This window comes from Arachis hypogaea, chromosome 14 (genome assembly GCF_003086295.3).
Source record: "Arachis hypogaea cultivar Tifrunner chromosome 14, arahy.Tifrunner.gnm2.J5K5, whole genome shotgun sequence".
In the NCBI taxonomy this organism is placed as follows: domain Eukaryota; kingdom Viridiplantae; phylum Streptophyta; class Magnoliopsida; order Fabales; family Fabaceae; genus Arachis; species Arachis hypogaea.
In genome coordinates this window covers 120,889,886-120,915,932 of record NC_092049.1, presented here as the reverse complement: position 1 = coordinate 120,915,932, position 26,047 = coordinate 120,889,886, and the positions used below count along the sequence as shown (strand labels likewise).

The window sequence follows — 26,047 nt, the reverse complement described above, 5'->3', positions numbered from 1 at the left end:
CCCGAGCCATGAGGGATTCCCCACTTTTTCAGTTTCATGTGTGCTTCCCAGCATAATAGTGGATGGTGATAGCCGTTTACATGATCTCTGAGGTGGCTCTCTTGGTTTCTGAACTTTGGAAGCCACCTCAACACTTACAAGGGTTATTGAGATGAACCACCGTAAACTCAGGTTGGGAATGCCTATAATGTCTTGCGGCGTGTTCTCGCTGGTTGAACTTGCTTTGTTTTTGGTTTTTGCAGGCAGGATTCAAAAGAAGTTCTAGGAGAAGCCTTTCGAAATGGCGACGAACTAATCTCGACAAGAGTGTTTCATGTTACTAAACTGGAGAGGTGCTATAATCCCATCTTCTGCGATCTAATTTCCGTGCTATGTTGGTCCGCACTTTCGAACAACATGACTTTCGCCTGAGTACCTGACTTTAATGCATATCTTGTAGCCAGAAAACAACATTTTCGATTAAATCATCAGATTAATCCGATGCCCAATGACTTAGTGGCATACTGCTGCGGAACTTGTCATTCAATCATGGCAGTACAATCATGGGAACATTGTCCGAAAGAGTGAACTGCGGTATAATCATTTAGATGTGCCAGCTAACCAGTTTATTCATGATTCTTGCATGGTAGTCAGACTAAATCGTAAGGCTGATGATCATATTTGTTAGATTGATCAGCTGATGACAGCATGAGATAGGTGATCTGCCGCAATACTAAAAGATATCAATTTCTGCATCCTTCTTCTACCGTTATTGATCGCTTGGCTGTTATTCTGACGTCCAGTACATGCCAGATTTCCTGAGGACGAGTCAAGCTTGAGATGCTAGCTGAAAATGATATCTCACTCAGCTTATAATTTTTCGAATGTTTGGCCATGGAGGTTGATAACATGTATGGTTTGTGAGACCTTCTTCTGGTCCAGAAACATTCTCGAAAGCATTTACTTAGTGCGCATCTGTGCTCAGGCTGTTAACCGTAATACTTGCTCCTTTTAGGAATGCTTGAGCTTTTCGGACGTATGAACACACCACAGCTCAATACATTGGGTTTGTATAGGGTGTAAAGATAGGTATGAATGGTCTCTTTCGACATTTGCGCTAAACCTTATCACATGGCTCTTATCACCTGCTAAATAGTCCATCACATTGAATCTCTTAGGAACTTTTTAGATGGCAGCCCAGTAAAATCCCAAGGTTATTTTAGTCATTTGCGGAACTCACAGATTTTTCAGTGACACATGAAGATTAGTAAATATGGCAGTCCATTGTACCATGATGATAGAATTTGTAGTTCTGGTTTCTTGCTTGGCAAGATCATCCAGGAAGTCTTGCAGCGGCATCGATCATGGTTAATCGAAATCTCCACATCTATAATCCGATCCCAAAATGATTAAGGCCGATACTGAGTATATCGGAGAGGTTGTCTCCAAAGGTGTACCCAATGTCTTTGGCAATCATGTCAATCTAGACCAACGGCACCGCAAACATAAAAAGGTGCCGCACCCATTACAGGTTTACTGTAAAATAAGTAAGGATGAAACAGAGTAGAAACGGCACGACGAGCCACACCAAAAGTCATTTATCGGTATTCCGAACTCCACATATTTGGTATTATCCTTGCTATCTGGACAGCGTTGACAAGGTGGATCCCGACAGCGATGGAGGTCACCAAAACCAGCTTCCATACTGAGATTGGCTCCGCCGGTGTGGAGCCTGATCTGTCAGTGAACTCGGTGAACTCTTGGCTTAAAAGTGAAGGTATGTACTGGGCACAAAAAAGAGAGTTTGGAGGAGGTAGAAGGTATCGGCACAAAGAGGAAGGTATTCGAAAATGGGCACAAAGAGGAGAAGCTTTGGAGGGAGGTAGTCCTTGCTGGACAAGGGTGGTTAAAATAAGAGTTTGTAACTAAAGCTTTGGTTGAAGAAAATAAGGTATGATTTATTTTAACCCACCTCTTGACCACAGAGACTACCTCCCTCCAAAGCTGCTCCTCTTTGTGCCCACTTTCTAATACCTTCCTCTTGTGCCTGATACCTTCTACCTCCCTCCAAACTCTCTTCTTTGTGCAGTTACATACCTTCTTCTTCGATAGCCTGAGTTCACCGACAGAATCAGCTCCAACCGGCGGAGCCAATCTCAATTGAAGCTTGTTTTGGTGGCCTCCATCCTTCGGGATCCACCTTGTCAATGCTGTCCAGATAGCATAGCTAATACCAATCTTTGTGGAGTTCAGAATACCGGATAAATGGATCTCTTTGGTGTGGCTCATCGTGCCTTTCTAGCTCTGAGTTCCATCCCTTACTTAGTTATTACAGCAACACCTGTAAACTCGGGTGGCGGCACCGTCCTTTTATGTTTGCGGGTGCCGTTGGCGCCACCATAGCTTTTTTACTATTGGATTCGCAAAGACATTGGCACGCCTTTGGAGACAACCTCTCGAGTATACTCAGCATCGGCCTTAATCATTTTTGGGATCGGATTATAGATGTTGGAGATTTCGATCAACATGATCGAGGCCCGCTGCAGAGACTTCCTGGATGATCTTTCCAGCAGAGACCAACCAAAGATCAGACTGGCATACCAATTATTCTCATTCTTCATGGCAGTCAGAAACGAACTGGGTTACTTGGCTACCTTATTTAGCAGATTCGATGTTTTTTTGGCATTCACTGTGACAAAAGCATGTGATAGGTTCTGCGCAAATATGAAAAGCATATCAATTTCTCAATCCTTCTTCTACCATTATTGATGACTGTGGCTGTGTTCTGCGTCCAGAAAAAGTCAGCATTTCCTGAGGAGGAGTCAAGTGAGAGAGAAGAGGATGATGACAGATGCGCACTAGTTAAATGCTTTCGAGAAATGTTTCGGACCATGAAGAGTCTGAATAAAACCCAGAATGTTATTCAGCCTCTTCATGGTCCGAACATTTCTCGGAAGCATTTAACTATTGCGCATCTGTAATCTTCCTCTTCCCTCACACTTGACTCCTCCTCAGGTAATGCTATCTTGTTCTGGACGCAGAACAGAGCCACAGCCGTCAATAACGGTAGAAGAAGGATTGAGAAAATTGATATGCTTTTCGCATTTGCTCAGAACCTATCACATGCTTTTGTCATGGTGAATGCCAACATAACATCGAATCTGCTAAATAATGCGGCCAATTAACCCAGTTTATTTCTGACTGCCATGATGAATGAGAAGAACTGGTATGCCAGTCTGTTCTTTGGTTGGTCTCTGCTGGCAAGATCATCATGGAGGTCTCTGTAGCGGGCATCGATCATTTTGATTAAAATCTCAACATCCACAATCCGATCCCAAAAATGATTAAGGCGCGATACTGAGTATACTCGCAGAGGTTGTTTCCAAAGGCGTACCTAATGTCTTTGGCGAATCCAATTGTCCAAAAAGATATGGTGGCGCCAACGGCACCCGCAAACATAAAAGGATGATGCCACCACCCGAGTTTACAGATGTTGCTGTAATAACTAAGTAAGGGATGAAAACAGAGCTAGAAACGGCGCCGACGAGCCACACCAAAGAGGTCCATTTATCCGATATTCCGAACTCCACATAGATTGGTATTAGCCATGCTATCTGGACAGCGTTGACAAGGTGGATTCCGACAGCGATGGAGGCCACCAAAACCAGCTTCCACGTTGAGATTGGCTACGCCAGTGTGGAGCTTGATTATGTCGGTGAACTCTTAGCTATCAAAGAAGAATGTATGTAACTGGGCACAAAGAAGAGAGTTTGGAGGGAGATAGAAGGTATCGGGCACAAAGAGGAAGGTATTCAAAAGTGGACACAAAGAGGAGAAGCTTTGGAGGGAGGTAGTCCTTGGCTGGACAAGAGGTGGGTTAAAATAAGAGTTTGTTAAAATAAGCTTTGGTTGAAGAAAAAGAAGGTGATGATGATTTATTATAACCCACCTCTTGACTAGCAGAGGACTACCTCCCTCCAAAGCTGCTCGTCTTTGTGCCCAATTTCTAATACCTTCCTCTTTGTGCCTGATACCTTCTACCTCCCTCCAAACTTTTTCTTTGTGCGTAGTTACATACCTTCTTCTTCAATAGCTCTGAGTTCACCGACAGAATCAGGCTCCACACCGGCGGAGCCAATCTCAGTGTGGAAGCTAGTTTTGGTGGCCTCCATCGTTGTCGGGATCCACCTTGTCAACGCTGTCCAGATAGCATAGGTAATACCAATCTTTGTGGAGTTCAGAATACCGGATAAATGGACCTCTTTGGTGTGGCTCATCGAAGCCGTTTCTAGCTCTGAGTTCCATCCGTTACTTAGTTATTACAGCAACACCTGTAGACTCGGGTGGCGGCACCGTCCTTTTATGTTTGCGGGTGCCGTTGGCGCTACCATAGTTTTTTTTACTATTGGATTCGCCAAAGACATTGGGTACGCTTTGGAGACAACCTCTCCGAGTATACTCAGCATCGCGCCTTAATCATTTTTGGGATCGGATTATAGATGTTGGAATTTCGACAAGATGATCGATGCCCGCTGCAGAGACTTCCTGGATGATCTTGCCAGCAGAGACCAACCAAAGATCAAACTGACATACCAATTCTTCTCATTCTTCATGGCAGTCAGAAACGAAATGGTTACTTGGCCACCTTATTTAGCAGATTCGATGTTTGTTGGCATTCACCGTGACAAAAGCATGTGATAGTTCTGCGCAAATATGAAAAGCATAACAATTTTCTCAATCCTTCTTCTACCGTTATTGACGGCTGTGGATGTGTTTTGCGTCTAGAAACAGCCAGCATTACCTAAGGAGTAGTCAAGTGAGAGAGAAGAGGATGATGACAGATGCGCACTAGTTAAATGCTTCGAGAAATGTTTCGGACCATGAAGAGTCTGAATAAAACCCAACATGTTATTCAGCCTCTTCATGGTCCGAAACATTTCTCGGAAGCATTTAACTATTGCGCATCTGTCATCTTCCTCTTCCCTCACACTTGACTCCTCCTCAGGTAATGCTATCTTATTCTGGACGCAGAACAGAGCCACAGCCATCAATAACGGTAGAAGAAGGATTGAGAAAATTGATATGCTTTTCGCATTTGCGCAGAACCTATAACATGCTTTTGTCATGGTGAATGCCAACATAACATCGAATCTACTAAATAATGCGGCCAAGTAACCCAGTTCATTTCCGACTGCGATGATGAATGAGAAGAACTGGTATGCCAGTCTGTTCTTTGGTTAGTCTCTGCTGGCAAGATCATCAAGTAAGTCTCTGCAGCCGGCATCGATCATGTTATCGAAATCTCCAACATCCACAATCCGATCCCAAAAATGATTAAGGCGCGATACTGAGTATACTCGGAGAGGTTGTCTCCAAAGGCGTACCCAATGTCTTTGAAGAATCCAATTGTCCAAAAAGATATGGTGGCGCAAACGGCACCCGCAAACATAAAAGGATGGTGCCGCCACCCAGTTTACAGGTGTTGCTGTAATAACTAAGTAAGTGATGGAAATAGAGCTAGAAACGGCGCCGACGAGCCACACCAAAGAGGTCCATTTTTCCGGTATTCCGAACTCCACATAGATTGGTACTAGCCATGCTATCTAGACAGCGTTGACAAGGTGGATCCCGACAGCAATGGAGGCCACCAAAACCAGCTTCCACATTGAGATTGGCTACGCCGGTGTAGAGCTTGATTCTGTCGGTGAACTCTTAGCTATCAAAGAAGAAGGTATTTAACTGGGCACAAAGAAGAGAGTTTGGAGGGAGGTAGAAGGTATCGAGCGCAAAGAGGAAGGTATTCGAAAGTGGGCACAAAGAGGAGAAGCTTTGGAGGGAGGTAGTCCTTGGCTGGACAAGAGGTGGGTTAAAATAACAGTTTGTTAAACTAAAGCTTTGGTTGAAGAAAAAGAAGGTGATGATGATTTATTTTAACCCACCTCTTGACCAGTAGAGGACTACCTCCCTCCAAAGCTGCTCCTCTTTGTGCCCACTTTCTAATTCCTTCCTCTTTGTGCTTGATACCTTCTACCTCCCTCCAAACTCTCTCTTTGTCCGCAGTTACATACCTTCTTCTTCGATAGCCATGAGTTCACCGACAGAATCAGGCTCACACCGGCGGAGCCAATCTCAGTGTGGAAGCTTGTTTTGGTGGCCTCATCGCTGTCGGATTCACCTAGTCAACGACGTCTAGATAGCATAGCTAATACCAATCTATGTGGATTCGGAATACCGGACAAATGGATCTCTTTGTGTGGCTCGTCGCGCCGTTTCTAGCTTTGTTCTCCATCCCTTACTTAGTTATTACAGTAACACCTGTAAATTCGGGTGGCGGCACCGTCCTTTTATGTTTGCGGGTGTCGTTGGGGCCACCGTAGCTTTTTTGACAATTGGATTCGCCAAAGACATTGGGTACGCCTTTGGAGACAACCTCTCCGAGTATACTCAGCATCGCCCCTTAATCATTTTTGGATCGGATTATGGATGTTGGAGATTTCGATTAACATGATTGATGCCCGCTGCAGAGACTTCCGGCATGATCTTGCCAGCAGAGACCAACCAAAGATCAAACTGGTATACCAGTTTTTCTCATTCTTCATGGCAGTCAGAAATGAACTGGGTTACTTGGGCGCCTTATTTAGTAGATTCAATGTTTTGTTGGCTTTTACCGTGATAAAAGCATGTGATAGGTTATGCGCAAATGTGAAAAGCATATCAATTTTTTCAGTCCTTCTTCTACCGTTATTGACGGCTGTGGCTGTGTTCTGCGTCCAGAAAAAGCCAGCATTTCCTGAGAAGGAGTCAAGTGAGAGAGAAGAGGATGATGACAGATGCGTACTAGTTAAATGCTTTCGAGAAATGTTTCGGACCATGAAGAGGTTGAATAAAACTCAACATGTTATTCAGCCTCTTCATGGTCCGAAACATTTCTCGAAAGCATTTAACTAGTGCGCATCAGTCATTTTCCTCTTCCCTCACACTTGACTCCTCCTCAGGTAATGCTAGCTTGTTCTGGACGTAGAATAAAGCCACAGCCGTCAATAACGGTAGAAGAAGGATTGAGAAAATTGATATGTTTTTCGCATTTGCGCAGAACCTATCACATGCTTTTGTCATGGTGAATGCCAACATAACATCGAATCTACTAAATAATGCGGCCAAGTAACCCAGTTCATTTTCGACTGCCATGATGAATGAGAAGAACGGGTATGCTAGTCTGATCTTTGGTTGGTTTCTGCTAGCAAGATCATCAAGGAAGTCTCTGCAGCGAACATCGATCATGTTGATCGAAATCTCCAACATCCACAATCTGATCCCAGAAATGATTAAGGCGCGATACTGAATATACTCGGAGAGGTTGTTTCAAAAGGTGTACCCAATGTCTTTGGCGAATCCAATTGTCAAAAAAGCTATGGTGGCGCCAACGGCACCCGCAAACATAAAAGGATGGTGCGGCCACCTGAGTTTACAGGTGTTGCTGTAATAACTAAGTAAGGGATGGAAAACAGAGCTAGAAACGGCACCGACGAGCCACACCAAAGAGGTCCATTTATCCGGTATTCCGAACTCCACATATATTGGTATTAGCCATGCTATCTGGACAGCGTTGACAAGGTGGATCCCGACAGCAATGGAGGACACCAAAACCAGCTTTCATACTAAGATTGGGTCTACCGGCGTGGAGCCTGATTCTGTCAGTGAACTCGGTGAACTCTTGGCTTAAAAGTGAAGGTATGTTACTGGGCACAAAAAAGAGAGTTTGGAGGGAGGTAGAAGGTATCGGGCACAAAGAGGAAGGTATTCGGAAGCGGGCACAAAGAGGAGAAGCTTTGGAGGGAGGAAGTCCTTGGCTGGACAAGAGGTGAGTTAAAATAAGAGTTTGTGAAACTAAAGCTTTGGTTGAAGAAAAAGAAGGTCATGATTTATTTTAACCCACCTCTTGACTAGCAGAGGACTACCTCCCTCCAAAGCTGCTCGTCTTTGTGCCCACTTTCTAATACCTTCCTCTTTGTGCCTGATACCTTCTACCTCCCTCCAAGATCTCTTCTTTCTGGGCAGTTACATACCTTCTTCTTCGATAGCCATGAGTTCACCGACAGAATCAAGCTCCATATCGGTGGAGCCAATCTCAGTGTGGAAGCTGTTTTTGTGGCCTCCATCACTGTCGGGATCCACCTTGTCAATATTGTCCAGATAGCATAGCTAATACCAATCTTTGTGGAGTTCGAAATACCGGATAAATGGACTTCTTTGGTGTGGCTCATCGGCGCCGTTTCTAGCTCTGAGTTCCATCCCTTACTTAGTTATTACAGCAATACCTGTAAATTCGGGTGGCGGCACCGTCCTTTTATGTTTGCGGGTGCCGTTGGCGCCACCATAGCTTTTTTTACTATTGGATTCGCCAAAGACATTGGGTACGCCTTTGGAGACAACCTCTCCGAGTATACTCAGCATCGCGCCTTAATCATTTTGGGATCGGATTATAGATGTTGGAAATTTCGATCAACATGATCGATGTCCGGTGCAGAGACTTCCTGGATGATCTTGCCAGCAGAGACCAACCAAAGATCAGACTGGCATACCAATTCTTCTCATTCTTCATGGCAGTCATAAACGAACTGGGTTACTTGGCCACCTTATTTAGCAGATTCGATGTTTTGTTGGCATTCACCGTGACAAAAGCTTGTGATAGGTTCTGCGCAAATATGAAAAGCATATCAATTTTCTCAATCTTTCTTCTACCGTTATTGACGGCTGTGGCTGTGTTCTGCGTCCAGAAAAAGCCAGCATTACCTGAGGAGGAGTCAAGTGAGAGAGAAAAGGATGATGACAGATGCGCACTAGTTAAATGCTTCGAGAAATGTTTCGGACCATAAAGAGGCTAAATAAAACCCAACGTGTTATTCAGCCTCTTCATGGTCCGAAACATTTCTCGGAAGCATTTAACTAGTGGGCATCTGTCATCTTCCTCTTCCCTCACACTTGACTCCTCCTCAGGTAATGCTATCTTGTTCTGGACGCAGAATAGAGCCACAGCCGTCAATAACGGTAGAAGAAAGATTGAGAATTTGCACAGAACCTATCACATGCTTTTGTCATGGTGAATGCCAACATAACATCGAATCTACTAAATAATGCGGCCAAGTAACCCAGTTCATTTCTAACTGCCATGATGAATGAGAAGAACCGGTATGCCAGTCTGTTCTTTGGTTGGTCTCTGCTGGCAAGATCACCAAGGAAGTCTCTGCAGCGGGCATCGATCATGTTGATCGAAATCTCCAACATCCACAATTCGATCCCAAAAATGATTAAGGCGCGATACTGAGTATACTCGGAGAGGTTGTCTCCAAAGGCATACCCAATGTCTTTGGCGAATCCAATTGTCCAAAAAGGTATGGTGGCGCCAACGGCACCCACAAACATAAAAGGATGGTGCCGCCACCCGAGTTTACAGGTGTTGCTGTAATAACTAAGTAAGGGATGGAAAACAGAGCTAGAAACGGCACCGACGAGCCACACTAAATAAGTCCATTTATCTGGTATTCCGAACTCCACATATATTGGTATTAGCCTTGCTATCTGGACAGCGTTGACAAGGTGGATCCCGACAGCGATGGAGGCCACCAAAACCAGCTTCCATACTGAGATTGGCTCCGCCGGTGTGGAGCCTGATTCTGTCGGTGAATTTGGTGAACTCTTGGCTTAAAACTGAAGGTATGTTACTGGGCACAAAAAAGAGAGTTTGGAGGGAGGTATAAGGTATCGGGACAATGAGGAAGGTATTCGAAAGTGGGCAGAAAGAGGAGAAGCTTTTCAGGGAGGTAGTCCTTGGCTGGACAAGAGGTGAGTTAAAATAAGAGTTTGTTAAACTAAAGCTTTGGTGGAAGAAAAAGAAGGTGATGATGATTTATTTTAACCCACCTCTTGACTAGCAGAGGACTACCTCTCTCCAAAGCTGCTCGTCTTTGTGCCCACTTTCTAATACCTTCCTCTTTGTGCCTGATACCTTCTACCTCCCTCCAAACTCTCCTCTTTGTGCGCAGTTACATACCTTCTTCTTCGATAGCCATGAGTTCACCGACAGAATCAGGCTCCACACCGGCGGAGCCAATCTCAGTGTGGAAGTATGTTTTGGTGGCCTCCATCGCTGTTGGGATCCACCTTGTCAACGCTGTCCAGATAGCATAGCTAATACCAATCTTTGTGGAGTTCGGAATACCGGATAAATGGACCTCTTTGGTGTGGCTCATCGGCACCGTTTCTATCTCTGAGTTCCATCCCTTACTTAGTTATTACAGCAACACCTGTAAACTCGGGTGGCGGCACCGTCCTTTTATGTTTGCAGGTGCCGTTGGCGCCACCATAGCTTTTTTTACTATTGGATTCGCCAAAGACATTGGGTACGCCTTTGGAGAAAACCTCTTCGAGTATACTCAGCATCGCGCCTTAATCATTTTTAGGATCGGATTATAGATGTTGGAGATTTCGATCAACATGATCGATGCCCGCTGCAGAGACTTCCTGGATGATCTTGCCAGCAGAGACCAACCAAAGATCAGACTGGCATACCAATTCTTCTCATTCTTCGTGGCAGTTAGAAATAAATTGGGTTACTTGGCCACCTTTATATCAGATTTGATGTTTTGTTGGCATTCACCGTGACAAAAGCATGTCATAGGTTCCGCGCAAATATGAAAAGCATATCAATTTTCTCAATCCTTCTTCTACCGTTATTGACGGTTGTGGTTGTGTTTTGCGTCTTGAAAAATCCAGCATTACCTGAGGAGGAGTCAAGTGAGAGAGAAGAGGATGATGACAGATGCGCACTAGTTAAATACTTTCGAGAAATGTTTCTGACCATGAAGAGGCTGAATAAAACCCAACATGTTATTCAGCCTCTTCATGGTCCGAAACATTTCTCGGAAGCATTTAACTAGTGCGCATCTGTCATCTTCCTCTTCCCTCACACTTGACTCCTACTCAGGTAATGCTATTTTGTTCTGGACGCAGAATAGAGCCGTCAATAACGGTAGAAGAATGATTGAGAAAATTGATATGCTTTTCGCATTTGCGCAGAACCTATCACATGCTTTGGTCATGGTGAATGCCAACATAACATCGAATCTACTAAATAATGCGGCCAAGTAACCCAGTTCATTTCCGACTGCCATGATGAATGAGAAGAACTGGTATGCCAGTCTGTTCTTTGGTTGGTCTCTACTGGCAAGATCATCAAGGAAGTCTCTGCAGCCGGCATCGATCATGTTGATCGAAATCTCCAACATCTACAATCCGAACCCAAAAATGATTAAGGCGCGATACTGAGTATACTCGGAGAGGTTGTCTCCAAAGGCGTACCCAATGTCTTTGGAGAATCCAATTGTTCAAAAAGATATGGTGGCGCCAACGGCACCCGCAAACATAAAAGGATGGTGCGCCACCCGAGTTTACAGGTGTTGCTGTAATAACTAAGTAAGGGATGGAAAATAGAGCTAGAAACGGCGCCGACGAGCCACACCAAAGAGGTCCATTTTTCCATTATTCCGAACTCCACATAGATTGGTATTAGCCATGCTATCTAGACAGCGTTGACAAGGTGGATCCCGACAGCAATGGAGGCCACCAAAACCAGCTTCCACATTGAGATTGGCTACGCCGGTGTGGAGCTTGATTCTGTCGGTGAACTCAGTGAACTCTTAGCTATCAAAGAAGAAGGTATTTAACTGGCACAAAGAAGAGAATTTGGAGGGAGGTAGAAGGTATCGAGCACAAAGAGGAAGGTATTCGAAAGTGGGCACAAAGAGGAGAAGCTTTGGAGGGAGGTAGTCCTTGGCTGGACAAGAGGTGGGTTAAAATAACAGTTTGTTAAACTAAAGCTTTGATTGAAGAAAAAGAAGGTGACGATGATTTATTTTAACCTACCTCTTGACCAGCAGAGGACTACCTCCCTCCAAAGCTGTTCCTCTTTGTGCCCACTTTCTAATTCCTTCCTCTTTGTGCCTGATACCTTATACCTCCCTCCAAACTCTCGTCTTTGTCCGCAGTTACATACCTTCTTCTTCGATAGCCGTGAGTTCACCGACAGAATCAGGCTCCACACTGGCGGAGCCAATCTCAGTGTGGAAGCTTATTTTGGTGGCCACCATCGCTGTCAGATTCACCTTGTCAACGACGTCCAGATAGCATAGCTAATACCAATCTATGTGGAGTTCGGAATACCGGATAAATGGATCTCTTTGGTGTGGCTCGTCGGCGCCGTTTCTAGCTCTGTTTTCCATCCCTTAGTTAATATAGTAACACCTGTAAATTCTGGTGGCGGCACCGTCCTTTTATGTTTGCGGGTGTCGTTGGGGCCACTATAGCTTTTTTGACAATTGGATTCGCCAAAGACATTGGGTACGCCTTTGGAGACAACCTCTCCGAGTATACTCAGCATCGCGCCTTAATCATTTTTGGGATCGGATTATGGATGTTGGAAATTTCGATTAACATGATTGATGCCCGCTGCAGAGACTTCCGGCATGATCTTGCCACGGAGACCAACCAAAGATCAGACTGGCATATTAGTTTTTCTCATCCTTCATGGCAGTCAGAAATGAACTGGGTTACTTGGGCGCCTTATTTAGTAGATTCAATGTTTTGTTGGCATTTACCGTGACAAAAGCATGTGATAGGTTATGCGCAAATATGAAAAGCATATCAATTTTTTCAATCCTTCTTCTATCGTTATTGACGGCTGTGGCTGTGTTCTGCGTCTAGAAAAAGCCAGCATTACTTGAGGAGGAGTCAAGTGAGAGAGAAGAGGATGATGACAGATGCGTACTAGTTAAATGCTTTCGAGAAATGTTTCGGACCATGAAGAGGATGAATAAAACCCAACATGTTATTCAGCCTCTTCATGATCCGAAACATTTCTCGGAAGCATTTAACTAGTGCGCATCAGTCATCTTCCTCTTCCCTCACACTTGACTCCTCCTCAGGTAATGCTAGCTTGTTCTGGATGTAGGATAAAGCCACAGCCGTCAATAACGGTAGAAGAAGAATTGAAAAAATTGATATGTTTTTCGCATTTGCGCAGAACCTATCACATGCTTTTGTCATGGTGAATGCCAACATAACATCGAATCTACTAAATAATGCGGCCAAGTAACCCAGTTCATTTTCGACTGCCATGATGAATGAGAAGAACTGGTATGCTAGTCTGATCTTTGGTTGGTTTCTGCTAGCAAGATCATCAAGGAAGTCTCTGCAGCGGACATCGATCATGTTGATCGAAATCTCCAACATCCACAATCCGATCCCAAAAATGATTAAGGCGCGATACTGAGTATACTCGGAGAGGTTGTTTCCAAAGGTGTACCCAATGTCTTTGGCGAATCCAATTGTCAAAAAAGCTATTGTGGCGCCAACGGCACCCGCAAACATAAAAGGATGGTGCGGCCACCTGAGTTTACAGGTGTTGCTGTAATAACTAAGTAAGGGATGAAAAACAGAGCTAGAAACGGCACCGACGAGCCACACCAAAGAGGTCCATTTATCCGGTATTCCGAACTCCACATATATTGGTATTAGTCATGCTATATGGACAGCGTTGACAAGGTGGATCCCGACAGCGATGGAGGACACCAAAACCAGCTTTCATACTGAGATTGGCTCCACCGGTGTGGAGCCTGATTCTGTCAGTGAACTCGGTGAACTCTTGGCTTAAAAGTGAAGGTATGTTACTGGGCACAAAAAAGAGAGTTTGGAGGAGGTAGAAGGTATCGGGCACAAAGAGGAAAGTATTCGAAAGCGGGCACAAAGAGGAGAAGCTTTGGTGGGAGGAAGTCCTTGGCTGGACAAGAGGTGAGTTAAAATAAGAGTTTGTGAAACTAAAGCTTTGGTTGAAGAAAAAAAGGTCATGATTTATTTTAACCCACCTCTTGACTAGCAGAGGACTACCTCCCTCCAAAGCTGCTCGTCTTTGTGCCCACTTTCTAATACCTTCCTCTTTGTGCCTGATACCTTCTACCTCCCTCCAAACTCTCTTCTTTGTGGGCAGTTACATACCTTTTTCTTCAATAGCCATGAGTTCGCCGACAGAATCAAGCTCCATACCGGTGGAGCCAATCTCAGTGTGGAAGCTTGTTTTGGTGGCCTCCATCACTGTCGGGATCCACCTTGTCAACGCTGTCCAGATAGCATAGCTAATACCAATCTTTGTGGAGTTCGGAATACCGGATAAATGGACCTCTTTGTGTGGCTCATCGGCGCCGTTTCTAGCTCTGAGTTCTATCCCTTACTTAGTTATTACAGCAACACCTGTAAACTCGGGTAGCGGCACCGTCCTTTTATGTTTACGGGTGCCGTTGGCGCCACCATAGCTTTTTTTACTATTGGATTCGCCAAAGACATTGGCTACGCCTTTGGAGACAACCTCTCCAAGTATACTCAGCATCGCGCCTTAATCATTTTTGGGATCGGATTATAGATGTTGGAGATTTCGATCAACATGATCGATGCCCGCTGCAGAGACTTCCTGGATGATCTTGCCAGCAGAGACCAACCAAAGATCAGACTGGCATACCAATTATTCTCATTCTTCATGGCAGTCAGAAACGAACTGGGTTACTTGGCTACCTTATTTAGCAGATTCGATGTTTTTTTGGCATTCACTGTGACAAAAGCATGTGATAGGTTCTGCGCAAATATGAAAAGCATATCAATTTTCTCAATCCTTCTTCTACCATTATTGATGACTGTGGCTGTGTTCTGCGTCCAGAAAAAGTCAGCATTTCCTGAGGAGGAGTCAAGTGAGAGAGAAGAGGATGATGACAGATGCGCACTAGTTAAATGCTTTCGAGAAATGTTTCGGACCATGAAGAGTCTGAATAAAACCCAACATGTTATTCAGCCTCTTCATGGTCCGAAACATTTCTCGGAAGCATTTAACTATTGCGCATCTGTAATCTTCCTCTTCCCTCACACTTGACTCCTCCTCAGGTAATGCTATCTTGTTCTGGACGCAGAACAGAGCCACAGCCGTCAATAACGGTAGAAGAAGGATTGAGAAAATTGATATGCTTTTCGCATTTGCTCAGAACCTATCACATGCTTTTGTCATGGTGAATGCCAACATAACATCGAATCTGCTAAATAATGCGGCCAATTAACCCAGTTTATTTCTGACTGCCATGATGAATGAGAAGAACTGGTATGCCAGTCTGTTCTTTGGTTGGTCTCTGCTGGCAAGATCATCATGGAGGTCTCTGTAGCGGGCATCGTTCATTTTGATTAAAATCTCCAACATCCACAATCCGATCCCAAAAATGATTAAGGCGCGATACTGAGTATACTCGCAGAGGTTGTTTCCAAAGGCGTACCTAATGTCTTTGGCGAATCCAATTGTCCAAAAAGATATGGTGGCGCCAACGGCACCCGCAAACATAAAAGGATGATGCCGCCACCCGAGTTTACAGATGTTGCTGTAATAACTAAGTAAGGGATGAAAAACAGAGCTAGAAACGGCGCCGACGAGCCACACCAAAGAGGTCCATTTATCCGATATTCCGAACTCCACATAGATTGGTATTAGCCATGCTATCTGGACAGCGTTGACAAGGTGGATTCCGACAGCGATGGAGGCCACCAAAACCAGCTTCCACGTTGAGATTGGCTACGCCAGTGTGGAGCTTGATTATGTCGGTGAACTCTTAGCTATCAAAGAAGAATGTATGTAACTGGGCACAAAGAAGAGAGTTTGGAGGGAGATAGAAGGTATCGGGCACAAAGAGGAAGGTATTCGAAAGTGGACACAAAGAGGAGAAGCTTTGGAGGGAGGTAGTCCTTGGCTGGACAAGAGGTGGGTTAAAATAAGAGTTTGTTAAAATAAAGCTTTGGTTGAAGAAAAAGAAGGTGATGATGATTTATTATAACCCACCTCTTGACTAGCAGAGGACTACCTCCCTCCAAAGCTGCTCGTCTTTGTGCCCAATTTCTAATACCTTCCTCTTTGTGCCTGATACCTTCTACCTCCCTCCAAACTTTTTTCTTTGTGCGTAGTTACATACCTTCTTCTTCAATAGCTCTGAGTTCACCGACAGAATCAGGCTCCACACCGGCGGAGCCAATCTCAGTGTGGAAGCTAGTTTTGGTGGCCTCCATCGTTGTCGGGATCCACCTTGTCAACGCTGTCCAGATAGCATAGTAATACCAATCTTTGTGGAGTTCAGAATACCGGATAAATGGACCTCTTTGGTGTGGCTCATCGAAGCCGTTTCTAGCTCTGAGTTCCATCCGTTACTTAGTTATTACAGCAACACCTGTAGACTCGGGTGGCGGCACCGTCCTTTTATGTTTGCGGGTGCCGTTGGCGCTACCATAGTTTTTTTTACTATTGGATTCGCCAAAGACATTGGGTACGCTTTTGGAGACAACCTCTCCGAGTATACTCAGCATCGCGCCTTAATCATTTTTTGGATCGGATTATAGATGTTGGAGATTTCGATCAAGATGATCGATGCCCGCTGCAGAGACTTCTTGGATGATCTTGCCAGCAGAGACCAACCAAAGATCAAACTGACATACCAATTCTTCTCATTCTTCATGGCAGTCAGAAACGAAATGGGTTACTTGGCCACCTTATTTAGCAGATTCGATGTTTTGTTGGCATTCACCGTGACAAAAGCATGTGATAGTTTCTGCGCAAATATGAAAAGCATAATAATTTTCTCAATCCTTCTTCTACCGTTATTGACGGCTGTGGATGTGTTTTGCGTCTAGAAACAGCCAGTATTACCTAAGGAGTAGTCAAGTGAGAGAGAAGAGGATGATGACAGATGCGCACTAGTTAAATGCTTTCGAGAAATGTTTCGGACCATGAAGAGTCTGAATAAAACCCAACATGTTATTCAGCCTCTTCATGGTCCGAAACATTTCTCGGAAGCATTTAACTATTGCGCATCTGTCATCTTCCTCTTCCCTCACACTTGACTCCTCCTCAGGTAATGCTATCTTATTCTGGACGCAGAACAGAGCCACAGCCATCAATAACGGTAGAAGAAGGATTGAGAAAATTGATATGCTTTTCGCATTTGCGCAGAACCTATAACATGCTTTTGTCATGGTGAATGCCAACATAACATCGAATCTACTAAATAATGCGGCCAAGTAACCCAGTTCATTTCCGACTGCGATGATGAATGAGAAGAACTGGTATACCAGTCTGTTCTTTGGTTAGTCTCTGCTGGCAAGATCATCAAGAAGTCTCTGCAGCCGGCATCGATCATGTTATCGAAATCTCCAACATCCACAATCCGATCCCAAAAATGATTAAGGCGCGATACTGAGTATACTCGGAGAGGTTGTCTCCAAAGGCGTACCCAATGTCTTTGAAGAATCCAATTGTCCAAAAAGATATGGTGGCGCAAACGGCACCCGCAAACATAAAAGGATGGTGCCGCCACCCGAGTTTACAGGTGTTGCTGTAATAACTAAGTAAGTGATGGAAATAGAGCTAGAAACGGCGCCGACGAGCCACACCAAAGAGGTCCATTTTTCCGGTATTCCGAACTCCACATAGATTGGTACTAGCCATGCTATCTAGACAGCGTTGACAAGGTGGATCCCGACAGCAATGGAGGCCACCAAAACCAGCTTCCACATTGAGATTGGCTACGCCGGTGTAGAGCTTGATTCTGTCGGTGAACTCTTAGCTATCAAAGAAGAAGGTATTTAACTGGGCACAAAGAAGAGAGTTTGGAGGGAGGTAGAAGGTATCGAGCGCAAAGAGGAAGGTATTCGAAAGTGGGCACAAAGAGGAGAAGCTTTGGAGGGAGGTAGTCCTTGGCTGGACAAGAGGTGGGTTAAAATAACAGTTTGTTAAACTAAAGCTTTGGTTGAAGAAAAAGAAGGTGATGATGATTTATTTTAACCCACCTCTTGACCAGTAGAGGACTACCTCCCTCCAAAGCTGCTCCTCTTTGTGCCCACTTTCTAATTCCTTCCTCTTTGTGCTTGATACCTTCTACCTCCCTCCAAACTCTCATCTTTGTCCGCAGTTACATACCTTCTTCTTCGATAGCCATGAGTTCACCGACAGAATCAGGCTCCACACCGGCGGAGCCAATCTCAGTGTGGAAGCTTGTTTTGGTGGCCTCCATCGCTGTCGGGATTCACCTAGTCAACGACGTCTAGATAGCATAGCTAATACCAATCTATGTGGAGTTCGGAATACCGGACAAATGGATCTCTTTGGTGTGGCTCGTCGACGCCGTTTCTAGCTCTGTTCTCCATCCCTTACTTAGTTATTACAGTAACACCTGTAAATTCGGGTGGCGGCACCGTCCTTTTATGTTTGCGGGTGTCGTTGGGGCCACCGTAGCTTTTTTGACAATTGGATTCGCCAAAGACATTGGGTACGCCTTTGGAGACAACCTCTCCGAGTATACTCAGCATCGCCCCTTAATCATTTTTGGAATCGGATTATGGATGTTGGAGATTTCGATTAACATGATTGATTCCCGCTGCAGAGACTTCCGGCATGATCTTGCCAGCAGAGACCAACCAAAGATCAAACTGGTATACCAGTTTTTCTCATTCTTCATGGCAGTCAGAAATGAACTGGGTTACTTGGGCGCCTTATTTAGTAGATTCAATGTTTTGTTGGCTTTTACCGTGATAAAAGCATGTGATAGGTTATGCGCAAATGTGAAAAGCATATCAATTTTTTCAGTCCTTCTTCTACCGTTATTGACGGCTGTGGCTGTGTTCTGCGTCCAGAAAAAGCCAGCATTTCCTAAGAAGGAGTCAAGTGAGAGAGAAGAGGATGATGACAGATGCGTACTAGTTAAATGCTTTCGAGAAATGTTTCGGACCATGAAGAGGTTGAATAAAACTCAACATGTTATTCAGCCTCTTCATGGTCCGAAACATTTCTCGAAAGCATTTAACTAGTGCGCATCAGTCATTTTCCTCTTCCCTCACACTTGACTCCTCCTCAGGTAATGCTAGCTTGTTCTGGACGTAGAATAAAGCCACAGCCGTCAATAACGGTAGAAGAAGGATTGAGAAAATTGATATGTTTTTCGCATTTGCGCAGAACCTATCACATGCTTTTGTCATGGTGAATGCCAACATAACATCGAATCTACTAAATAAGGCGGCCAAGTAACCCAGTTCATTTTCGACTGCCATGATGAATGAGAAGAACGGGTATGCTAGTCTGATCTTTGGTTGGTTTCTGCTAGCAAGATCATCAAGGAAGTCTCTGCAGCGAACACCGATCATGTTGATCGAAATCTCCAACATCCACAATCTGATCCCAGAAATGATTAAGGCGCGATACTGAATATACTCGGAGAGGTTGTTTCAAAAGGTGTACCCAATGTCTTTGGCGAATCCAATTGTCAAAAAAGCTATGGTGGCGCCAACGGCACCCGCAAACATAAAAGGATGGTGCGGCCACCTGAGTTTACAGGTGTTGCTGTAATAACTAAGTAAGGGATGGAAAACAGAGCTAGAAACGGCACCGACGAGCCACACCAAAGAGGTCCATTTATCCGGTATTCCGAACTCCACATATATTGGTATTAGCCATGCTATCTGGACAGCGTTGACAAGGTGGATCCCGACAGCGATGGAGGACACCAAAACCAGCTTTCATACTAAGATTGGGTCTACCGGCGTGGAGCCTGATTCTGTCAGTGAACTCGGTGAACTCTTGGCTTAAAAGTGAAGGTATGTTACTGGGCACAAAAAAGAGAGTTTGGAGGGAGGTAGAAGGTATCGGGCACAAAGAGGAAGGTATTCGGAAGCGGGCACAAAGAGGAGAAGCTTTGGAGGGAGGAAGTCCTTGGCTGGACAAGAGGTGAGTTAAAATAAGAGTTTGTGAAACTAAAGCTTTGGTTGAAGAAAAAGAAGGTCATGATTTATTTTAACCCACCTCTTGACTAGCAGAGGACTACCTCCCTCCAAAGCTGCTCGTCTTTGTGCCCACTTTCTAATACCTTCCTCTTTGTGCCTGATACCTTCTACCTCCCTCCAAGATCTCTTCTTTCTGGGCAGTTACATACCTTCTTCTTCGATAGCCATGAGTTCACCGACAGAATCAAGCTCCATATCGGTGGAGCCAATCTCAGTGTGGAAGCATGTTTTTGTGGCCTCCATCACTGTCGGGATCCACCTTGTCAATATTGTCCAGATAGCATAGCTAATACCAATCTTTGTGGAGTTCGAAATACCGGATAAATGGACTTCTTTGGTGTGGCTCATCGGCGCCGTTTCTAGCTCTGAGTTCCATCCCTTACTTAGTTATTACAGCAATACCTGTAAATTCGGGTGGCGGCACCGTCCTTTTATGTTTGCGGGTGCCGTTGGCGCCACCAGAGCTTTTTTTACTATTGGATTCGCCAAAGACATTGGGTACGCCTTTGGAGACAACCTCTCCGAGTATACTCAGCATCGCGCCTTAATCATGTTTGGGATCGGATTATAGATGTTGGAAATTTCGATCAACATGATCGATGTCCGGTGCAGAGACTTCCTGGATGATCTTGCCAGCAGAGACCAACCAAAGATCAGACTGGCATACCAATTCTTCTCATTCTTCATGGCAGTCATAAACGAACTGGGTTACTTGGCCACCTTATTTAGCAGATTCGATGTTTTGTTGGCATTCACCGTGACAAAAGCTTGTGATAGGTTCTGCGCAAATATGAAAAGCATATCAATTTTCTTAATCTTTCTTCTACCGTTATTGACGGCTGTGGCTGTGTTCTGCGTCCAGAAAAAGCCAGCATTACCTGAGGAGGAGTCAAGTGAGAGAGAAAAGGATGATGACAGATGCGCACTAGTTAAATGCTTCGGAGAAATGTTTCGGACCATAAAGAGGCTAAATAAAACCCAACGTGTTATTCAGCCTCTTCATGGTCCGAAACATTTCTCGGAAGCATTTAACTAGTGGGCATCTGTCATCTTCCTCTTCCCTCACACTTGACTCCTCCTCAGGTAATGCTATCTTGTTCTGGACGCAGAATAGAGCCACAGCCGTCAATAACGGTAGAAGAAAGATTGAGAATTTGCACAGAACCTATCACATGCTTTTGTCGTGGTGAATGCCAACATAACATCGAATCTACTAAATAATGCGGCCAAGTAACCCAGTTCATTTCTAACTGCCATGATGAATGAGAAGAACCGGTATGCCAGTCTGTTCTTTGGTTGGTCTCTGCTGGCAAGATCACCAAGGAAGTCTCTGCAGCGGGCATCGATCATGTTGATCGAAATCTCCAACATCCACAATTCGATCCCAAAAATGATTAAGGCGCGATACTGAGTATACTCGGAGAGGTTGTCTCCAAAGGCATACCCAATGTCTTTGGCGAATCCAATTGTCCAAAAAGGTATGGTGGCGCCAACGGCACCCACAAACATAAAAGGATGGTGCCGCCACCCGAGTTTACAGGTGTTGCTGTAATAACTAAGTAAGGGATGGAAAACAGAGCTAGAAACGGCACCGACGAGCCACACTAAATAAGTCCATTTATCTGGTATTCCGAACTCCACATATATTGGTATTAGCCTTGCTATCTGGACAGCGTTGACAAGGTGGATCCCGACAGCGATGGAGGCCACCAAAACCAGCTTCCATACTGAGATTGGCTCCGCCGGTGTGGAGCCTGATTCTGTCGGTGAATTTGGTGAACTCTTGGCTTAAAACTGAAGGTATGTTACTGGGCACAAAAAAGAGAGTTTGGAGGGAGGTATAAGGTATCGGGCACAATGAGGAAGGTATTCGAAAGTGGGCAGAAAGAGGAGAAGCTTTTCAGGGAGGTAGTCCTTGGCTGGACAAGAGGTGAGTTAAAATAAGAGTTTGTTAAACTAAAGCTTTGGTGGAAGAAAAAGAAGGTGATGATGATTTATTTTAACCCACCTCTTGACTAGCAGAGGACTACCTCTCTCCAAAGCTGCTCGTCTTTGTGCCCACTTTCTAATACCTTCCTCTTTGTGCCTGATACCTTCTACCTCCCTCCAAACTCTCCTCTTTGTGCGCAGTTACATACCTTCTTCTTCGATAGCCATGAGTTCACCGACAGAATCAGGCTCCACACCGGCGGAGCCAATCTCAGTGTGGAAGTATGTTTTGGTGGCCTCCATCGCTGTTGGGATCCACCTTGTCAACGCTGTCCAGATAGCATAGCTAATACCAATCTTTGTGGAGTTCGGAATACCGGATAAATGGACCTCTTTGGTGTGGCTCATCGGCACCGTTTCTATCTCTGAGTTCCATCCCTTACTTAGTTATTACAGCAACACCTGTAAACTCGGGTGGCGGCACCGTCCTTTTATGTTTGCAGGTGCCGTTGGCGCCACCATAGCTTTTTTTACTATTGGATTCGCCAAAGACATTGGGTACGCCTTTGGAGAAAACCTCTTCGAGTATACTCAGCATCGCGCCTTAATCATTTTTAGGATCGGATTATAGATGTTGGAGATTTCGATCAACATGATCGATGCCCGCTGCAGAGACTTCCTGGATGATCTTGCCAGCAGAGACCAACCAAAGATCAGACTGGCATACCAATTCTTCTCATTCTTCGTGGCAGTTAGAAATAAATTGGGTTACTTGGCCACCTTTATATCAGATTTGATGTTTTGTTGGCATTCACCGTGACAAAAGCATGTCATAGGTTCCGCGCAAATATGAAAAGCATATCAATTTTCTCAATCCTTCTTCTACCGTTATTGACGGTTGTGGTTGTGTTTTGCGTCTTGAAAAATCCAGCATTACCTGAGGAGGAGTCAAGTGAGAGAGAAGAGGATGATGACAGATGCGCACTAGTTAAATACTTTCGAGAAATGTTTCTGACCATGAAGAGGCTGAATAAAACCCAACATGTTATTCAGCCTCTTCATGGTCCGAAACATTTCTCGGAAGCATTTAACTAGTGCGCATCTGTCATCTTCCTCTTCCCTCACACTTGACTCCTACTCAGGTAATGCTATTTTGTTCTGGACGCAGAATAGAGCCGTCAATAACGGTAGAAGAATGATTGAGAAAATTGATATGCTTTTCGCATTTGCGCAGAACCTATCACATGCTTTGGTCATGGTGAATGCCAACATAACATCGAATCTACTAAATAATGCGGCCAAGTAACCCAGTTCATTTCCGACTGCCATGATGAATGAGAAGAACTGGTATGCCAGTCTGTTCTTTTGTTGGTCTCTACTGGCAAGATCATCAAGGAAGTCTCTGCAGCCGGCATCGATCATGTTGTTCGAAATCTCCAACATCTACAATCCGAACCCAAAAATGATTAAGGCGCGATACTGAGTATACTCGGAGAGGTTGTCTCCAAAGGCGTACCCAATGTCTTTGGAGAATCCAATTGTTCAAAAAGATATGGTGGCGCCAACGGCACCCGCAAACATAAAAGGATGGTGACGCCACCCGAGTTTACAGGTGTTGCTGTAATAACTAAGTAAGGGATGGAAAATAGAGCTAGAAACGGCGCCGACGAGCCACACCAAAGAGGTCCATTTTTCCATTATTCCGAACTCCACATAGATTGGTATTAGCCATGCTATCTAGACAGCGTTGACAAGGTGGATCCCGACAGCAATGGAGGCCACCAAAACCAGCTTCCACATTGAGATTGGCTACGCCGGTGTGGAGCTTGATTCTGTCGGTGAACTCAGTGAACTCTTAGCTATCAAAGAAGAAGGTATTTAACTGGCACAAATAAGAGAATTTGGAGGGAGGTAGAAGGTATCGAGCACAAAGAGGAAGGTATTCGAAAGTGGGCACAGAGAGGAGAAGCTTTGGAGGGAGGTAGTCCTTGGCTGGACAAGAGGTGGGTTAAAATAACAGTTTGTTAAACTAAAGCTTTGATTGAAGAAAAAGAAGGTGACGATGATTTATTTTAACCTACCTCTTGACCAGCAGAGGACTACCTCCCTCCAAAGCTGTTCCTCTTTGTGCCCACTTTCTAATTCCTTCCTCTTTGTGCCTGATACCTTATACCTCCCTCCAAACTCTCGTCTTTGTCCGCAGTTACATACCTTCTTCTTCGATAGCCGTGAGTTCACCGACAGAATCAGGCTCCACACTGGCGGAGCCAATCTCAGTGTGGAAGCTTATTTTGGTGGCCACCATCGCTGTCAGATTCACCTTGTCAACGACGTCCAGATAGCATAGCTAATACCAATCTATGTGGAGTTCGGAATACCGGATAAATGGATCTCTTTGGTGTGGCTCGTCGGCGCCGTTTCTAGCTCTGTTTTCCATCCCTTAGTTAATATAGTAACACCTGTAAATTCTGGTGGCGGCACCGTCCTTTTATGTTTGCGGGTGTCGTTGGGGCCACTATAGCTTTTTTGACAATTGGATTCGCCAAAGACATTGGGTACGCCTTTGGAGACAACCTCTCCGAGTATACTCAGCATCGCGCCTTAATCATTTTTGGGATCGGATTATGGATGTTGGAAATTTCGATTAACATGATTGATGCCCGCTGCAGAGACTTCCGGCATGATCTTGCCACCGGAGACCAACCAAAGATCAGACTGGCATATTAGTTTTTCTCATCCTTCATGGCAGTCAGAAATGAACTGGGTTACTTGGGCGCCTTATTTAGTAGATTCAATGTTTTGTTGGCATTTACCGTGACAAAAGCATGTGATAGGTTATGCGCAAATATGAAAAGCATATCAATTTTTTCAATCCTTCTTCTATCGTTATTGACGGCTGTGGCTGTGTTCTGCGTCTAGAAAAAGCCAGCATTACTTGAGGAGGAGTCAAGTGAGAGAGAAGAGGATGATGACAGATGCGTACTAGTTAAATGCTTTCGAGAAATGTTTCGGACCATGAAGAGGATGAATAAAACCCAACATGTTATTCAGCCTCTTCATGATCCGAAACATTTCTCGGAAGCATTTAACTAGTGCGCATCAGTCATCTTCCTCTTCCCTCACACTTGACTCCTCCTCAGGTAATGCTAGCTTGTTCTGGATGTAGGATAAAGCCACAGCCGTCAATAACGGTAGAAGAAGAATTGAAAAAATTGATATGTTTTTCGCATTTGCGCAGAACCTATCACATGCTTTTGTCATGGTGAATGCCAACATAACATCGAATCTACTAAATAATGCGGCCAAGTAACCCAGTTCATTTTCGACTGCCATGATGAATGAGAAGAACTGGTATGCTAGTCTGATCTTTGGTTGGTTTCTGCTAGCAAGATCATCAAGGAAGTCTCTGCAGCGGACATCGATCATGTTGATCGAAATCTCCAACATCCACAATCCGATCCCAAAAATGATTAAGGCGCGATACTGAGTATACTCGGAGAGGTTGTTTCCAAAGGTGTACCCAATGTCTTTGGCGAATCCAATTGTCAAAAAAGCTATTGTGGCGCCAACGGCACCCGCAAACATAAAAGGATGGTGCGGCCACCTGAGTTTACAGGTGTTGCTGTAATAACTAAGTAAGGGATGAAAAACAGAGCTAGAAACGGCACCGACGAGCCACACCAAAGAGGTCCATTTATCCGGTATTCCGAACTCCACATATATTGGTATTAGTCATGCTATATGGACAGCGTTGACAAGGTGGATCCCGACAGCGATGGAGGACACCAAAACCAGCTTTCATACTGAGATTGGCTCCACCGGTGTGGAGCCTGATTCTGTCAGTGAACTCGGTGAACTCTTGGCTTAAAAGTGAAGGTATGTTACTGGGCACAAAAAAGAGAGTTTGGAGGGAGGTAGAAGGTATCGGGCACAAAGAGAAAAGTATTCGAAAGCGGGCACAAAGAGGAGAAGCTTTGGTGGGAGGAAGTCCTTGGCTGGACAAGAGGTGAGTTAAAATAAGAGTTTGTGAAACTAAAGCTTTGGTTGAAGAAAAAAAAGGTCATGATTTATTTTAACCCACCTCTTGACTAGCAGAGGACTACCTCCCTCCAAAGCTGCTCGTCTTTGTGCCCACTTTCTAATACCTTCCTCTTTGTGCCTGATACCTTCTACCTCCCTCCAAACTCTCTTCTTTGTGGGCAGTTACATACCTTTTTCTTCAATAGCCATGAGTTCG

General features: G+C 44.7%; 8 protein-coding genes across 8 annotated transcripts; 4 read left to right on the top strand and 4 right to left on the bottom strand.

Moving 5' to 3' along the window:
- The first annotated feature begins 6,483 nt into the window (after positions 1-6,483).
- On the top strand, positions 6,484-6,927 carry LOC140178697 (sucrose transport protein SUC9-like). Its single transcript, XM_072215924.1, has one exon. It carries the CDS (start codon positions 6,484-6,486, stop codon positions 6,925-6,927), a length of 444 nt encoding a protein of 147 aa, XP_072072025.1.
- Positions 6,928-8,465: 1,538 nt separating this feature from the next.
- On the top strand, positions 8,466-8,855 carry LOC140178696 (sucrose transport protein SUC9-like). The gene has a single exon (XM_072215922.1). It carries the CDS (start codon positions 8,466-8,468, stop codon positions 8,853-8,855), a length of 390 nt encoding a protein of 129 aa, XP_072072023.1.
- Positions 8,856-9,018: 163 nt separating this feature from the next.
- LOC112743057 (putative sucrose transport protein SUC6) lies at positions 9,019-10,419 on the bottom strand. Its single transcript, XM_025792284.1, has 3 exons — positions 10,284-10,419; positions 10,031-10,150; positions 9,019-9,653 (listed from the first exon to the last, which is right to left on the bottom strand). The coding sequence occupies exons 1-3, from the start codon at positions 10,417-10,419 to the stop codon at positions 9,019-9,021; spliced, it is 891 nt and encodes a 296-aa protein (XP_025648069.1).
- Positions 10,420-12,918: 2,499 nt separating this feature from the next.
- On the bottom strand, positions 12,919-13,404 carry LOC112743055 (putative sucrose transport protein SUC6). Its single transcript, XM_025792283.1, has one exon. The coding sequence runs from the start codon at positions 13,402-13,404 to the stop codon at positions 12,919-12,921; it is 486 nt and encodes a 161-aa protein (XP_025648068.1).
- A 4,905-nt stretch (positions 13,405-18,309) lies between these two features.
- LOC112743054 (putative sucrose transport protein SUC6) lies at positions 18,310-18,912 on the top strand. The gene has a single exon (XM_025792282.1). It carries the CDS (start codon positions 18,310-18,312, stop codon positions 18,910-18,912), a length of 603 nt encoding a protein of 200 aa, XP_025648067.1.
- A 1,540-nt stretch (positions 18,913-20,452) lies between these two features.
- LOC140178695 (sucrose transport protein SUC1-like) lies at positions 20,453-20,917 on the top strand. Its single transcript, XM_072215921.1, has one exon. The coding sequence runs from the start codon at positions 20,453-20,455 to the stop codon at positions 20,915-20,917; it is 465 nt and encodes a 154-aa protein (XP_072072022.1).
- Positions 20,918-21,006: 89 nt separating this feature from the next.
- LOC112743053 (putative sucrose transport protein SUC6) lies at positions 21,007-22,408 on the bottom strand. Its single transcript, XM_025792281.1, has 3 exons — positions 22,273-22,408; positions 22,020-22,139; positions 21,007-21,641 (listed from the first exon to the last, which is right to left on the bottom strand). Exons 1-3 carry the CDS (start codon positions 22,406-22,408, stop codon positions 21,007-21,009), a joined length of 891 nt encoding a protein of 296 aa, XP_025648066.1.
- Positions 22,409-24,909: 2,501 nt separating this feature from the next.
- Positions 24,910-25,395, bottom strand: LOC112743052 (putative sucrose transport protein SUC6). The gene has a single exon (XM_025792280.1). It carries the CDS (start codon positions 25,393-25,395, stop codon positions 24,910-24,912), a length of 486 nt encoding a protein of 161 aa, XP_025648065.1.
- Between the last annotated feature and the right edge of the window lie 652 nt (positions 25,396-26,047).

Bases quoted from the DNA above. Each gene is read 5' to 3' on its own strand.
- LOC140178697 (XM_072215924.1), top strand. From the start codon at position 6,484: ATGATTGATGCCCGCTGCAGAGACTTCCGGCATGATCTTGCCAGCAGA.
- LOC140178696 (XM_072215922.1), top strand. From the start codon at position 8,466: ATGTTGGAAATTTCGATCAACATGATCGATGTCCGGTGCAGAGACTTC.
- LOC112743057 (XM_025792284.1), bottom strand. From the start codon at position 10,419: ATGCTGAGTATACTCGAAGAGGTTTTCTCCAAAGGCGTACCCAATGTC. The intron at 10,151-10,283 runs GTGTTGCTGTAA...CTATCTGGACAG, and splicing joins GCCGCCACCCGAGTTTACAG to CGTTGACAAGGTGGATCCCA. The intron at 9,654-10,030 runs GTATGTAACTGC...ATTCACCGACAG, and splicing joins CATGGCTATCGAAGAAGAAG to AATCAGGCTCCACACCGGCG.
- LOC112743055 (XM_025792283.1), bottom strand. From the start codon at position 13,404: ATGTTTGCGGGTGCCGTTGGCGCCACAATAGCTTTTTTGACAATTGGA.
- LOC112743054 (XM_025792282.1), top strand. From the start codon at position 18,310: ATGTTTGCGGGTGTCGTTGGGGCCACCGTAGCTTTTTTGACAATTGGA.
- LOC140178695 (XM_072215921.1), top strand. From the start codon at position 20,453: ATGTTGGAAATTTCGATCAACATGATCGATGTCCGGTGCAGAGACTTC.
- LOC112743053 (XM_025792281.1), bottom strand. From the start codon at position 22,408: ATGCTGAGTATACTCGAAGAGGTTTTCTCCAAAGGCGTACCCAATGTC. The intron at 22,140-22,272 runs GTGTTGCTGTAA...CTATCTGGACAG, and splicing joins GCCGCCACCCGAGTTTACAG to CGTTGACAAGGTGGATCCCA. The intron at 21,642-22,019 runs GTATGTAACTGC...ATTCACCGACAG, and splicing joins CATGGCTATCGAAGAAGAAG to AATCAGGCTCCACACCGGCG.
- LOC112743052 (XM_025792280.1), bottom strand. From the start codon at position 25,395: ATGTTTGCGGGTGCCGTTGGCGCCACAATAGCTTTTTTGACAATTGGA.